At 43.0% G+C, this 15,180-nt stretch overlaps 1 protein-coding gene across 1 annotated transcript in view; it reads right to left on the reverse strand.

Annotated features, from left to right (window-relative positions):
- Window positions 1-853: 853 nt before the first annotated feature.
- The window catches only part of DTHD1 (death domain containing 1), a 44,930-nt gene continuing 30,603 nt past the window's right edge, over window positions 854-15,180 (reverse strand). The window contains exons 9-10 of the mRNA XM_007059716.4: window positions 3,867-3,924; window positions 854-3,058 (exon numbers count right to left, since the gene is read on the reverse strand). Of these exons, the coding sequence (XP_007059778.3) occupies window positions 2,739-3,058; window positions 3,867-3,924 (378 nt within the window). The 3' untranslated portion in view covers window positions 854-2,738. The remainder of the gene's footprint in view (window positions 3,059-3,866; window positions 3,925-15,180) is intronic.

A 15,180-nucleotide genomic window follows, 5' to 3' on the forward strand; every position in this document is an offset into this window, starting at 1 on the left:
TACTTTCATTTTTCATGCTCAAGACTTTTGGAGTGCCCCAATTATAGGATATGAACTTTATTAGTGATGCAATGCTGTTACAGCAGAAAGCTAGAGAGACTTAATGACAGCCACTTCACCTGTGTCTATTGCATGTACTTCTTTAGCCCTCAAGCAATTCTCACTTTTGTCATAATAGCTCCTAAATCTTCTGACCTGGGACACAGAAAGAACACAGCCACCTAGTGAACTTGCTAACAGGAAGTCCTCCGGGAAAGATTTTGTTTAGAATCCTCATTAGTATGTAGGGAAAAAAGAGAGTTCCTTATCTTATCATTCTGATGTATGGAGATGGATTATCGTGTAAAATTCTCAGTCCTGGGTCTTCTGCTCCTTGGCATTAAATAGGTGAAACTCCCCGATCACTAACGGGTTAAAGCATGAAGCTTGGAGAATTCTGCCTGTCTTACCCTAGGGAACACAAGATTCAAGGAGTGATAATCCTGCCCAGCTGGTATCTTTAGAAAATCTTTCTTCCTTCTCTGTGTACCACAAACAGTGTGGAGTTGTTTGATTTTGCTGTTGAAAGTAAACCTTTTGCTCTCCAAGTAACAATTGGGTCCATATTTATACCTTTGAATAGCTAGTCCTCCAGAAAATCCAAACACATTATAGTCGGATATTTTTCTGAAATTTCCCACTCTCTCCTTAGGTTTGTCTACTAATGTATTAGACAGTGGATAAAGGCTAATGTCGGAGCTGATCCTGAGTCCACTGTTTATTGATAATGCTCATCTCAGCTATTAGGTATTAATACTGTGTGGGACTTTAGGATTTGTTCCAAGTACTAGAAGCTGTCAAAGTGTAAGGAGCTCAGAGATGACACTGCAAAAGCAACATTTATTGGTTCTAATTATTGAGACTTCTTTCTTTGCCGTGGAAATAAAATTAAAAGTAAACCCATCCAACATTACAGTAAGTTTTAAAACAACATAAAATGTTTGGCTTTATGCAATACACAGAATAAAAGTTGAGGTAAGCTTCACCATATTCGAAATTTTTGATAGGCTAGTGCACCTATTGCATTGTTGTCTAAAGTGGATTTTTTTTTTACAGTAGAAGTTAAAATAACTATAGCTAGCACTGCGAGTGGCTTTTCATTCATAGATCTGAAAGGGATTAAAAAAGCAAGTTAAGCATTATTATCAAAATGTTAGAGAAGCCCTAAAAACTTGCATAGCATTATCTTGTTTATAAATGGTTTGAAGATCTACTCTAAGTCCAAAAGTCAGAATTTTATCCATAAACGCAATTTAGGTTAGAAATGACACATTGTGAATTTATCATTGGTAAATTTCCCAATTGATTGCAATGTGCAGATGGTTTATGTAATGTATAGTTTAATTACGTTGTATAAACCAAGTTTTTAATGGGCCTGACTCACCATTGCTTTGCACCTTCACTAGTCATACTTGTGAAGTGCACACAAACCAGAACCACAGCATTTTTTTACATCAACTTTCTATCCATCTATCCTCAGTTCTGATATGATGCCCATTGCTGTACTGTCTGAGCATCTGAGGATGTAGTTATTCTCATAACACCCCACTTAAATAATTACCACTTTTTTACAGCAGGAGAGCTACGTGACTTGTCTAAGGTCAAGGACGAGAAAGGTGGCCAGGAATTAGGGCCCTAGCCTAGGATTTGGGAGACTCCATTTCAAATATGTGCTCCACTTCAGACTTTCTGTGTGACCTTGGGCAAGACAGTTAAACTCTGTGTCTCAGTTCTCCAGCCTTAAAATGGGGATAATAGTACTTCCATAGATAACAGGGGTGTTGTGAGTATAAATACACTGTGAGGAACTCAGATACTAAGGCAATGATGCACATGTAAGTACCTATGATAGATTACAGAGGGAACCTGTGGAGGAGCAGCAAATTGAAACCAACCTTATCACTTCTTTGCATAGATGTAAATGACTGCACAAGGTGCAGAGCACTGGAGAATCAAAGTTCTTACAGAGAAATTGCATGTTATCCTTTATTACTGTATTTTTCTGCAACTGAAGCTTAGTTGAATAAGCTTTATGCTAGACACAGAGGCCATCTTGTGGTAGAATGTAGGTGGTAGCACAGAATGCTTGTAATTTGGAAGTAAAGTTAAAGTTCTCTCACAATAGTTTCATGATTGTGATTACGATTTATATTTGTATTACGGTAGCACCTAGGAACCCTCATCATGGACCACTCCATTATGCTAGTTTCAGCTATGTATTTTTACGATATCTAGATCTAGAGTTGCTGCAGAATAAGTAACTATAGAGAGAAAGTACTCAAAATAATTGCTTTTAATGGACGACTAATGTGTTAGCACAGTAAGTGACCAAAATACAAGATAGCTAGATTCAATTGCTATTGACAAAATGATTGGCACCACTTAAATGTAATCTGGTCTTAGTGGGCTTTTTTCTTTTTAAGAAAAAAAAAAAAGAGTGCATATTTTTGCACTTATGTCTCACTGAATGGACCAAAGTAATTCTTTTGCTGTTTCTAAATTGCTTAAAAAAAGTGGTGGTTGACAGATTCAACCTGAAGAATTAATAAATTGTTTCTCTTACTCCTATTGTAAAGCTGTAGTTTTCTTACATGTGATAGCTACTTCGGGATTGTCTAATAACATGAGCTCCAATAACTGGATATCCGGAACAAAGTTATACAAGTTTCCTAAGGTGAAAACATCTAGAAATCCGTCTTTCAGTTGTCCATCTCAAACCAGTGTTTTTGCCAAGTGAATGCTTTATTCTCCCACTTGAACCTGAGCTCTTCCGAAAGATCACTTCTGCCACTCTTACGAAGATAACGAGATAGGAGTCGCTGTTTATCAGCTGATCTTGGAAGATTCTTTTTCCAGAAGCAAAGAAGCTCATAGATCTGATGTGTTAGATTATCAGGGCACTTCAGTCTAACAAGCTGAAGAGTGCTCCGACGGATAGGCAGGTGCAGAGAGAGCAATGATGCATTATCTTCTGAGAGCTCCTCTGCAAGCCAGTACAGCAAGTTATCCCACAGGGCCTCTGTTAGTCAAAATGTAAATGCTTAAAAGGTGTTATTTAGACTTTTTAAAATAATATTACAAATATATTTTAAAAGAGCTATAAAATCATTTATTCCTGATGCCTTCTCCTAGACAAATGTTTAATTTTTAAAAAGATCTCCAAAGCTGAACATACTGTAGACTATGGGTGAAATCCTGTTCCCATTGAGGTCAGTGGGAGTTTTGCCACTGACTTAAACAGAGTTAGAATTTACCCTGTCTATGCCTGTAATTTTGCACTCTGGCACAAACTTTGATTATTAACTTCCCTGACTCAGTAATGATCATTATACTTAAATTGTGTAGAGGAATCAGCAATAAAATGCAGCAGCTCAAATATTTTCTACAACAGACCAGGGAAGAGAACACACCTTCAACCCTCAGCTCTCGAGGAAAGGGCTGAGGGAAGGCAGGAACTTCTTTGACAACCACTGCCTGAAGGTTCCTCCCAGAGGGCCACGTCACTGGAAGATGCAGGCCACTGCAAAGGTGGAGCAACGAGCGGCAGCAGACTTCTGTGGCAAGAGGGCTGCCACACCATGTTGAGCCATGAAGAGGCACCAATGATGAGCTGACCCCCTTCACAGGACTATATAAGCTATTTGTTTCCTTGGTAAAGTTTCTCAGTAACCATTTTTTTGTTTCATTTCCTTTAAAATCATTTATTTACATTCTTCTGACCTGACTATGAAAGGGTCAGTTTAATAAATGAAAATATTGGCACCAACTAGATTAGTGTAACTTAATAAAAATAACTTTAACCATTTAGTGCAAAAAGTAGCTCTTACCTGATGAATCAGTAGAAATTCTTTTTGTGCTTTGTGGCCGGTTGATTAATTTTTCATGCTACCAAAGAAAAAGTATTTAGGGAGGGAGAATGAACAAATCTGCTTGGGGAGGGGGATATGAGGGTGGAAAACAGTAAATCAACATTTCAAGCTGAGTGCTGCTTATGCCATTACCACATGCTGGGCCAGATTCAAAGCTACTATAAATCAGCATACTCCAAATGAAATAATTGAAGCTATGTCTCTTGCAGCAGCTGACAATGGGCCCACTGTACTTGACAGTATGTCTACACTGCAATCATAAGGTGTGATTTGGAGCTTGTGTAGACATGCCCAATTTAGCTTTAATCTAGCTAGCTAATCCAGAGGTGAAGGTGTGGCAGCATGGGCTTCAGCACTGGCTAGCTACTCAAGTAATTTTCCAGGGTTCTTATGGGCCTCAGTGCCCTGGTACTCACGTTATCTAGATCAGCGATTCTCAAACTGTGGGTTGGGACCCCAGGGTAGGTCAGGATCCCATTTTAATGGGGTTTCCAGGGCTGGCTTTAGACTTTCTGGGGCCCAGGGCCAAAACCCAAGCCTCACTGCCTGGGGTCGAAGTGGAAGCTTGAGGGCTTCAGCCCTGGGTGGCAGGGCACAGGTTACAGGCCCTCTGCCTGGAGCTGAAGCCCTTGGGATTTAGCTTTGGACCCCCGCCACCGTTAGGGGGCTCAGGCTTTGCGCTCCTCTTCCCCCCTCCCCCTCCTGGAGGGGGGGGAGCTTAGGCTTTGGCCTCCCTCTGGGAGTCATGTAGTAATTTTTGTTAGAACAGGGTCATGGTTCAATGAAGTTTGAGAACCCTGATCTAGATTAAAGGTATTATATATATAGAGAGAGAGAGAGAGCTTGGGGTATCCTTTGTGAACAAGTTGCTGCATTTGTGCAGATGTGCACAGTAGCAGATGTTCTAAGATATGATTCACATTGCTATCTATGTGTCATATGACAAATCTATTGTGAAGGGGTGTGTGTGTGTGTATATATATATATGTGTGTATATATAACATGAAGGAATGGAGTCTAATTTCAGATACTGAAAGAAACGTGCCTGTGCACCCACGTGCACTTGGTACAAGTTGAACTTCTCTAATCTGGTACTTTCTGGTCCAGCAACATCTGTGGTCCAGCATAGGTGCCGACTCTGTGGGTGCTCCAGAGCTGGAGCAGCCACGGGTTAAAAATAGTGGGTGCAGAACATCCACCGGCACCAAGGTCCTTGCAAGCCAGTGGCCCTGTGCTTACCAACTCCTCTGCCTCCCTCCCAGTGCTTCCGGAGCATCATAAACAGCTGATTCACGGCGTTCCAGCTCTGGGAGGGAAGGAGAGGATCTGGGGCCAGCGGCCGGGCCCCCAGGGAGGGGGCCATTCTGGGCGCAAAGCCTGGGGGCTGCTGCAGCACTTCCTGCACGTATGGAGACCTGCTGGCACTCTGCATTGACTCCCGTGGTTCAGCAAATTCTCTTGTTCCAAGGCTGCTGGACTAGAGGTTCAACCTATACATGCAAGTGTCACTGTTTACAAAGATGATGATACCTAGCACATACCTAGAAATTGTTGGCTTATTAATTTCATAGCACAAGCTTTAGGAAGGGCACACTCTAATAAACATGTTTTGTGGGTTTCACTGTAAATGAGGAAATCTGTGAAACTTCTCAGATGTATAGATTAATCGATAATTCTACCATTGCAGCTACACTTACTCTTTTATTGTCTGGTGCAATATGTAATTTTAACACATTAAAAAGATCATTATAAGCAATGGTCTGTATTCTCAATGATAAAGTGCAGTATTTTTTCCTACTGCCCTTGATTCACTGAGTTGGGGAACAGAGCCAAAGTATTGCCTGCTTTATTCCCCTTTCCCTGCTCCCTTCTACCTGCTCTTTCCCTGCTCCCTTCTACCTGCTTGGGATGGGGAAATTAGAGGTATGTAGCCCCTACTCTTACCTCCCTCTAACAGCAATATGGGGACTACTAACATGGTGCTGCGTGACTTGGCCTCCACCTGACCTTATGTTAACAACCTTTTCAAAAGAGAGACTTCAAATGTTTAAAAATTGGAAAGAAGGAACTGAGATCCATGGGTATTGAGTTATGTATTCTAAAAGCCACCACAGCCATGAGTTCCCTACTCAACCTAAGGTTTAGCTGATTGCTAGCAGTCCAGAAGGTAGGGATCCTAATGTGGATTTTGTGCATGGCAGTGCAAAACCCAATCAATCTTGTATGCATTTGAGGGCCTAATTCATCATTGTAATACACAAGTTTTACAGCAATGCAACTCCCTTGCAGTCAGTGGAGTTTTACCAATATAAAATGATCACAAAGTGCTAGAAAAATAAAGTATTAAATGAAATGGGATGAGAATCTCTTCCAGAGGGGCACTGTTCTTCTTTCAAGATGACAATGGTCTTTCTTTTTGTCTTGCTCAAATAGGCAGTTATATTTAAACATGGAGTTTAATTTGCTAATGGGGATTTAGAGCCTCAAACTTTTGAAAAAGGTTTCCACAGATAGTAATTGTAGATGAACTCAGTTGCCTATGGGTTGACTTTAATCTGAACCACTTTATACACCTCAGCTTTAAAAAAAAAAAAAAAAAAAAAGTGAAAATGATGTGTATTAATGTAATATGTATATCTAAAAATTTTAAATCTGCCTTAAAAGACTAAAATCTATGATGAAACATCAACTTCACCCAGAGTGTAACTGCACTGACTTTTGGCTCCAAATATTCTAGTTGAGCGTGTAAGTACTAGAATAGCCATAAACGGTTTTCTAGCCTAGAAGGCCATTCAATTAGCAAAAGCAGCTGCTTTTCTGAAGCATAGGATTACATGCTGTTTGACTGTTAGACAGTCATTAGGGATAAAACTGTAGCAGAATAGAAATTTGACAATGCTTGAAGATATTGCTACCATACTGTAGAGTACATGCAAATCACTCTGATAGCTGTTCCATTCATTCAGTAATATAAAATTACAAAAGGCTCAGTGAGTTGGACCCCTTACACACAACCAGACTGTACTAGCATCTAAAGCAGTAGAAGCAGAACGGGGGGAGGAGGGGAAACACCTCTTGGAATCACTTGATTGTTTTCTCCTCATATTTACTCCACTTTTACACCCGTGCAATTAGTCCTGATTTATACCAGTAGACTTGAGTTCAGAAACAGGCCTATTGTTTTCTCTTTGAGTTAAAAGGAAAAAGTTGAGGTAGATGCGACGGGGTATATCTGGCCCTTTGAGGCTCCCCCCTGGAGGCCCCATGGTCCTACCACTCCCTGCCCCAGGAAAGGAGCAGTGAAGGTGGATCCTCCAGGCCTGCCTAGAAAGGCTGCACAGAATCAGCAAATCAGAGCCCAGCTGGCTCAGATAAAAGGAACCGCAAAGCCTGCCCAGGTCAGTTCCTGGGTTGGTGCGTGCTTGTCAGCTTGCTTGTTGCTGGTCACAAGAGCTCAAAAAGAGAACCAGTAGATGAATTCTGGTGATATTTGCATTCAGTGAGGAGGAAGAGGCTCTGAGAACTTCAGCACTGAGGTATGGGTGAAGACAAAGGGGCTACATGGGAAAAGGCCCAGAGAATAGTATCAGGTAACCGAAGGAAGCAGTATGTGGCTGCTGTGAGGAGGGTCCCTGGGCCCCCCACCGGCCACAGGGCAGTGGCCTAAGCCCTGAGAAGGGGACAAGTCTCCTTTAGAAGCCCAAGCAAAGAGCTGGAATTAAAGGGCCCAGAAACAGGGCTGAACATCCTGGTGAGGGCCGTCAGGTTGTTGGACTTTCCCTACCCTGGAAGGGGTTCATCCATTTTAGACTCTGTGGCTTGTCTGGAGGGCAGAGCTACTGAAGACCTACCTAGTGAGGTCAACAACCTACAGAGGTGCCTGGGGCAGGAGAGCTTGCAGCATCACGTCCAGCTGACAGGAGGTACCCGCTAGAGGTGAGTGTCACAATAGGCAACAAAATTCTTAAATGCAGTTAAAACAAGATAGCTCCATCACTGGGTAGTGCTGCTGAATACCAATGTGATATTCTGTGATACTGTGGCACATAAAAATATAAATGTGAGGAGAATGGTCATGGTTTGGACGACACCATTATTTTTTTAGAAACTCATTTTTCAGGAGTTTTATGGTGAAAAATAAGAAAAAAATGAATACAACACTGGAAAGTCCAAAACGTAACTTAGTTTGCAAACTTCTGCTTAAGATTGGACTTATCAGCAACTTCTTCTGATAATATTTTAACTTATTAAGGCCTGGGATATGGCCAGTTCTCAGTGTCATTCTGACTAAAATTGAGAAAATAGCTAATGCTCAGAGCAGGCAGGGGTACATGGAGTATTTCATTTCCACCATTACTGGTTCTCCCCATAATGGAGGTGCCAAAGAGGTCTGCTGTCAGAAGAGAGAAATTAAGGCCAAGGTTAATTGTGGAGGAAGATACTGTTCAATGTGAAGAGGAGGTTACAAGGTTTGGGTCCAACAATTTTTAGGAAGAATGATTTTGACATTTAGAATTCCAATGGTCAGTGTACGTATCAAAGTTACCAAAGAAATCTGCTGAGGGTATGCTTCCTATAATAAGGAAGACTGAAAAGGGGTCTCTGTAGGTTTCTGGCTGGCTGGGTTCCTGTTGAATTAACTATCTAATGCTACTGGAATTTCATTGTATTACATGTATTTTTAATGGTGTATTACGGTGCCTACAGCCTTGGATAAGCATCTCTTTATTATTTTGAATCTAAATAAAATAAGGCCGAGTAATATCTTTAAATAAGTTTCAGAGTAACAGCCGTGTTAGTCTGTATTCTTAAAAAGAAAAGGAGTACTTGTGGCACCTTAGAGACTAACCAGTTTATTTGAGCATGAGCTTTCGTGAGCTACAGCTCACTTCATCGGATGCATAGCATATCGTGGAAACTGCAGAAGACATTATATACACACAGAGACCATGAAACAAAACTTCCTCCCACCTCACTCCCCCGCTGGCAACAGCTTATCTAAAGTGATCCTCAAGTAGAGCCATTTCCAGCACAAATCCAGGTTTTCTCACCCTTCCCCCCCGCACACACACACATACAAACTCACTCTCCTGCTGGCAACAGCCCATCCCCCTTTGAAACCCCTCTTTATAATGCGCATGATAATCAAGGTGGGTCACCTCCAGCACTAATCCAGGTTTTCTCACCCCCCCCCCACACCCCCCCCCCCTTTTCCAAAAACCACACACACAAACTCATTCTCCTGCTGGCAACAGCTCATCTTACAACGTGCACAGCAATAATCCAAGTTTAACCAGAACGTCTTGGGGGGGGGGGGTTTGCAGGAAAAAAACAAGGGGAGACAGGCTACCTTGCATAATGACTTAGCCACTCCCAGTCTCTATTCAAGCCCAAATTAATAGTATCCAATTTGCAAATGAATTCCAATTCAGCAGTTTCTCGCTGGAGTCTGGATTTGAAGTTTTTTTGCTTTAAGATAGCGACCCTCATGTCTGTGATTGCGTGACCAGAGAGATTGAAGTGTTCTCCGACTGGTTTATGAATGTTATAATTCTTGACATCTGATTTGTGTCCATTTATTCTTTTACGTAGAGACTGTCCAGTTTGACCAATGTACATGGCAGAGGGGCATTGCTGGCACATGATGGCATATATCACATTGGTGGATGTGCAGGTGAACGAGCCTCTGATAGTGTGGCTGATGTTGTTAGGCCCTGTGATGGTGTCCCCTGAATAGATATGTGGGCACAGTTGGCAACGGGCTTTGTTGCAAGGATAGGTTCCTGGGCTAGTGGTTCTGTTGTGTGGTATGTGGTTGTTGGTGAGTATTCGCTTCAGGTTGGGGGGCTGTCTGTAGGCAAGGACTGGCCTTTCTCCCAAGATTTGTGAGAGTGTTGGGTCATCCTTCAGGATAGGTTGTAGATCCTTAATAATGCGTTGGAGGGGTTTTAGTTGGGGGCTGAAGGTGACGGCTAGTGGCGTTCTGTTATTTTCTTTGTTAGGCCTGTCCTGTAGTAGGTGACTTCTGGGAACTCTTCTGGCTCTATCAATCTGTTTCTTCACTTCCGCAGGTGGGTATTGTAGTTGTAAGAATGCTTGATAGAGATCTTGTAGGTGTTTGTCTCTGTCTGAGGGGTTGGAGCAAATCAATACAACCGCATTTGCTCCAACCCCTCAGACAGAGACAAACACCTACAAGATCTCTATCAAGCATTCTTACAACTACAATACCCACCTGCGGAAGTGAAGAAACAGATTGATAGAGCCAGAAGAGTTCCCAGAAGTCACCTACTACAGGACAGGCCTAACAAAGAAAATAACAGAACGCCACTAGCCGTCACCCTCAGCTCCCAACTAAAACCCCTCCAACGCATTATTAAGGATCTACAACCTATCCTGAAGGATGACCCAACACTCTCACAAATCTTGGGAGAAAGGCCAGTCCTTGCCTACAGACAGCCCCCCAACCTGAAGCGAATACTCACCAACAACCACATACCACACAACAGAACCACTAGCCCAGGAACCTATCCTTGCAACAAAGCCCGTTGCCAACTGTGCCCACATATCTATTCAGGGGACACCATCACAGGGCCTAACAACATCAGCCACACTATCAGAGGCTCGTTCACCTGCACATCCACCAATGTGATATATGCCATCATGTGCCAGCAATGCCCCTCTGCCATGTACATTGGTCAAACTGGACAGTCTCTACGTAAAAGAATAAATGGACACAAATCAGATGTCAAGAATTATAACATTCATAAACCAGTCGGAGAACACTTCAATCTCTCTGGTCACGCAATCACAGACATGAGGGTCGCTATCTTAAAGCAAAAAAACTTCAAATCCAGACTCCAGCGAGAAACTGCTGAATTGGAATTCATTTGCAAATTGGATACTATTAATTTGGGCTTGAATAGAGACTGGGAGTGGCTAAGTCATTATGCAAGGTAGCCTGTCTCCCCTTGTTTTTTTCCTGCAAAACCCCCCCCAAGACGTTCTGGTTAAACTTGGATTATTGCTGTGCACATTGTAAGATGAGCTGTTGCCAGCAGGAGAATGAGTTTGTGTGTGTGGTTTTTGGAAAAGGGGGGGGGGGTGTGGGGGGGGGGTGAGAAAACCTGGATTAGTGCTGGAGGTGACCCACCTTGATTATCATGCGCATTATAAAGAGGGGTTTCAAAGGGGGATGGGCTGTTGCCAGCAGGAGAGTGAGTTTGTATGTGTGTGTGTGCGGGGGGGAAGGGTGAGAAAACCTGGATTTGTGCTGGAAATGGCTCTACTTGAGGATCACTTTAGATAAGCTGTTGCCAGCGGGGGAGTGAGGTGGGAGGAAGTTTTGTTTCATGGTCTCTGTGTGTATATAATGTCTTCTGCAGTTTCCACGATATGCTATGCATCCGATGAAGTGAGCTGTAGCTCACGAAAGCTCATGCTCAAATAAACTGGTTAGTCTCTAAGGTGCCACAAGTACTCCTTTTCTTTTTAAATAAAAAATACATTAGCTGGGTGTAAAAGAAAGAGCTCTCTTGGAAGTTCTAATAATTCAAATTGGTTTACAGTCCAACTTGGTGAAAATAATTTTGTCCTATGCAATTATTCTCAATGAGCATTAAGGTGAAATCCTGACCCCAGAGAAATCTCTGGAAAAACTACTGGCTTCAGTGAGGCCAGGATTTCACCACTAGCATCTAAAACACATAAGCTTTTGCATTTCGGGGTGTGTGTGTGTATGTGTGTTTTTTTTAATTGGGGGTGAGGGTTGGGGGACATAACTATTTTTCAAAAAGTTAGCTATGGTTAAAAGTCTCATAATTTAAAAATGACACGTAATATTAACCTCAAACTTTCAAAAAATATTCTTTTCGGCAGAGATTGCACAAGAAGCATTCTGGGCAGTAAAGAGCTTGGTGGTTTTTTCCCAAAGTTTTACAGGGTGCAGATTGGGCTTATAGGGAAAACTAGCTCACCACATACTAACTCACTATCATATCACTGTAATTAAACACACTTAAGGGGGAGCTGAATACAAATAACTGAAAATATTGTCAGGTGGGTAAGTAGTGGGTCATTTTAAAAGAGATCCCGTTTGTTCATGTCACCAAACAACCAAACTGTCTGCTTAGGGGATATTGTTGACTGGTATAAAGTGTTGTGGGTCAAAATAATGGTGGCTTCTGTACTGAGATAATTACTCAGTGTTTTCCTTTATTATTGCTATTGGTCTTTCACTTTCATGAGTATGAAGCTTAATCCACAAACAATATTTAAATTAAATTCAGAGTTTGTGAGAGCAAAGTGGTAATTATTTACAGTTCCAAATAGTAATTATAGAGAAAAATACATGAACTGAGGGGCCAGATTCTCATTTTATTTACACTACTGCAATTCTGGGGTAACTACATTATAGTGGTGGATGTGAGATGTTTTAAGTGTTGTTAAATTTAACATCCTCTAGATGCCAGTGTCATGTCTACATTTGCCTTATGTGAAACATGCTTTGAGAAGAAAAGGTCAAAAGCCTGTGGTTAAAGAATAAGCAGTTATGGTATAGAAGGAATGCTCATTATTGTAAACTGGATATTTTTTAGCTTAGATACACTGATCTAAGTGTAAGAAGAGTTATGGTCATTTTAACAAACTATATTTTGTTGTTGTAGATTGCAATGCATTTTATTTGTCTAACTGGAAGAAAATTGGCCCTTTATTATCCCATAAAGGCCAAAAGCCAGTGTTGCTAGGACTGATCCTGGATCTCAAAGAGGAAAATTTTAGCAGAATTTGGGGGATGGGTGCACGTGTGGATTTAAGAATACATAAGCCCCTTCATTTTCCGTTTAAACTGATTTTTACTGAAAAATTCTTGAGCTTTAAAGAAAGTATTCCATTTTTTGATTTTTCACCCTACTTTAGTATCATTCAAATATATAAAAATATTTTTTTAGGAAAATGCAATACATTGTATAATGTATATATTACAATAACGCATTAGTCTGTGTATATGCAAAGCTGCCTGTTGAAGTAAGGCTATGTATTAGTCTAGAAGATACACACCACAAACTGGTTTCAGAGTAGCAGCCGTGTTAGTCTGTATTCGCAAAAAGAAAAGGAGTACTTGTGGCACCTTAGAGACTAACAAATTTATTTGAGCATAAGCTTTCATGAGCTACAGCTCACTTCATCGGATGCATCCGATGAAGTGAGCTGTAGCTCACGAAAGTTTATGCTCAAATAAATGTTAGTCTCTAAGGTGCCACATGTACACAACAAACAGGCATGCTCACAAGCTCTGAAGTATGTGTGCATCTGAACGTACTGGCAGTGGTGAGCTGGAGCCGGTTCGCAAGAACTGGTTGTTAAATTTAGAAGCCCTTTTAGAACCAGTTGTCCCTCGCGGAACAACCAGTTCTAAAAGGGCTTCTAAATTTAACCAACGGCCAAAAGTGGCACCTTAGGCGCCGACTCCATGGGTGCTCCAGGGCTGGAGAACCCAAGGGGAAAATTTGGTGGGTGCAGAGTACCCACCGGCAGTTCCCCACCCCGGCCCCAGCTCACCTCCACTCCATCTCTGCCTCCTCCCTGAATGCGCCACCTCGCTCTGCTTCTCAACCCCACCCCCCAGCCGGCTTCCCGCAAATCAGCTGTTCGCATGGGAAGCCGGGGCGGGCTGAGAAGCAGGCGGCGGCTTTGCACTCAGGCCCAGGGAGGCGGAGGTGAGCTGGGGTGAGGGGGGTGCAAGGAGGCCACCCGTGCCACAGCAGGTAATCCGGGGGGGGGGGCCGCGCGCAGGGGAACCACTTCCCGCCCCAGCTCACCTCCGCCACCCTCGGCCTGAGCGGGAAGCCGCCGCCTGCTTCTCAGCCCTCCCAGGCTTCCCGCCGAACAGCTGATTTGCAGGAAGCTGGGAGGGGGCATGGAGAAGCAGAGCAGGGCGGTGCGTTCAGGGGAGGAGGCGGAGCGGAGGTGAGGTGAGCTGGGGCCAGGTGCGGGGTGGGGAGCTGCTGGTGGGTGCTCTGCACCCACCAAATTTTCCCCATGGGTGCTCCAGCTCCGGAGCACCCACGGAGTCAGCGCCTAAGGCGCCACTCTTGATGTGATCAGTTGGGGGGAGTGGCCACTCGCTATGCTCCCCCGACCCTAGGAGCCAGAGGGACCTGCCAGATGCTTCCTGGGAGCTGCCCAAGGTAAGCACCTCTGGGACTCCCCACCTCACCCCCTGGCAGGTCCCTCTGGCTCTTAGGGGTGGGGTGGGCACCCACTATGGTGGCCCATGAGACCGTCCTGCCTGGTTCTGGGGGCAGTCAGGAGACAGGGGAGGGGGGTGGATGGGGCAGGGGCCCTGGGGGGGCCTCAAGGAACGCGGGGGGTTGGATGGGGCAGGAGTCCCGGGGGGCGGGGATGGGCAACGACCCCCTCGTGGGGTGAGGAGGGAATCGGTTGTTAAGATTTTGGCAGCTCATCACTGCGTACTGGTGAATCTCACACCCACTATGTAAACATTTCAAGCTGTTAGCAGATAATGGTTTAAAGGTTTGACACACTAAAATTGGAAGAAAACAAAAATCTGTATTAGAATATGTTTCAGAACACAAGGAAGCATTTGAAAGTTTTAAAAACAAACAGGAGAAAAGGATTAAATTGAGTGTATGCACTGCAAATGGTGTGGCCCAATTATTAAATGCAAACATTTATAGGCTAATAGTTCTAAATCTACAACAGTAAACTGTTTGTTTGTTCAAATTAAGCTTTATTTTGAGATTCGAGACCTATTTTCTTAAATTCAGAGGTGGCATTGTGTTTTGAGTTCTGTTTCAGTTCTGCAGGAAATCACACTGATGAACGGAATTCAAATAATTAATCTACTGAATACTTCCCTCTTCCCCCACATCTTTCCGTCCACCAAAATAAACCCTGATATTTACCCAGAAAAATTAAGTGTTTTGAACTGATTTCCCCCTGTTTTTGTTGTGGTTGTAATAAACACTGATACATTTTCAGGAAAAATTAAATAAAATAAAAATTGTCAATGAAGGGCCCTAAGAATACAGAAAAAAATGTAGAAAAGTTTTATTTTAACCCTCTGAAAGACTTATCCATGATAAGGGGGAAGGGATAGCTCAGTGGTTTGAGCATTCGCTTGCTAAACCCAGGGTTGTGAGCTCAATCCTTGAGGAGGCCATTTAGGGTTCTGTGGCACAAATTGGGGATTGGCCCTGCTTTGAGCAGGGGGTTGGACTAGGTGACCTCCTGAGGTCCCTTCCAACCC

Source organism: Chelonia mydas, chromosome 4 (assembly GCF_015237465.2).
Source record: "Chelonia mydas isolate rCheMyd1 chromosome 4, rCheMyd1.pri.v2, whole genome shotgun sequence".
In the NCBI taxonomy this organism is placed as follows: Eukaryota; Metazoa; Chordata; order Testudines; family Cheloniidae; genus Chelonia; species Chelonia mydas.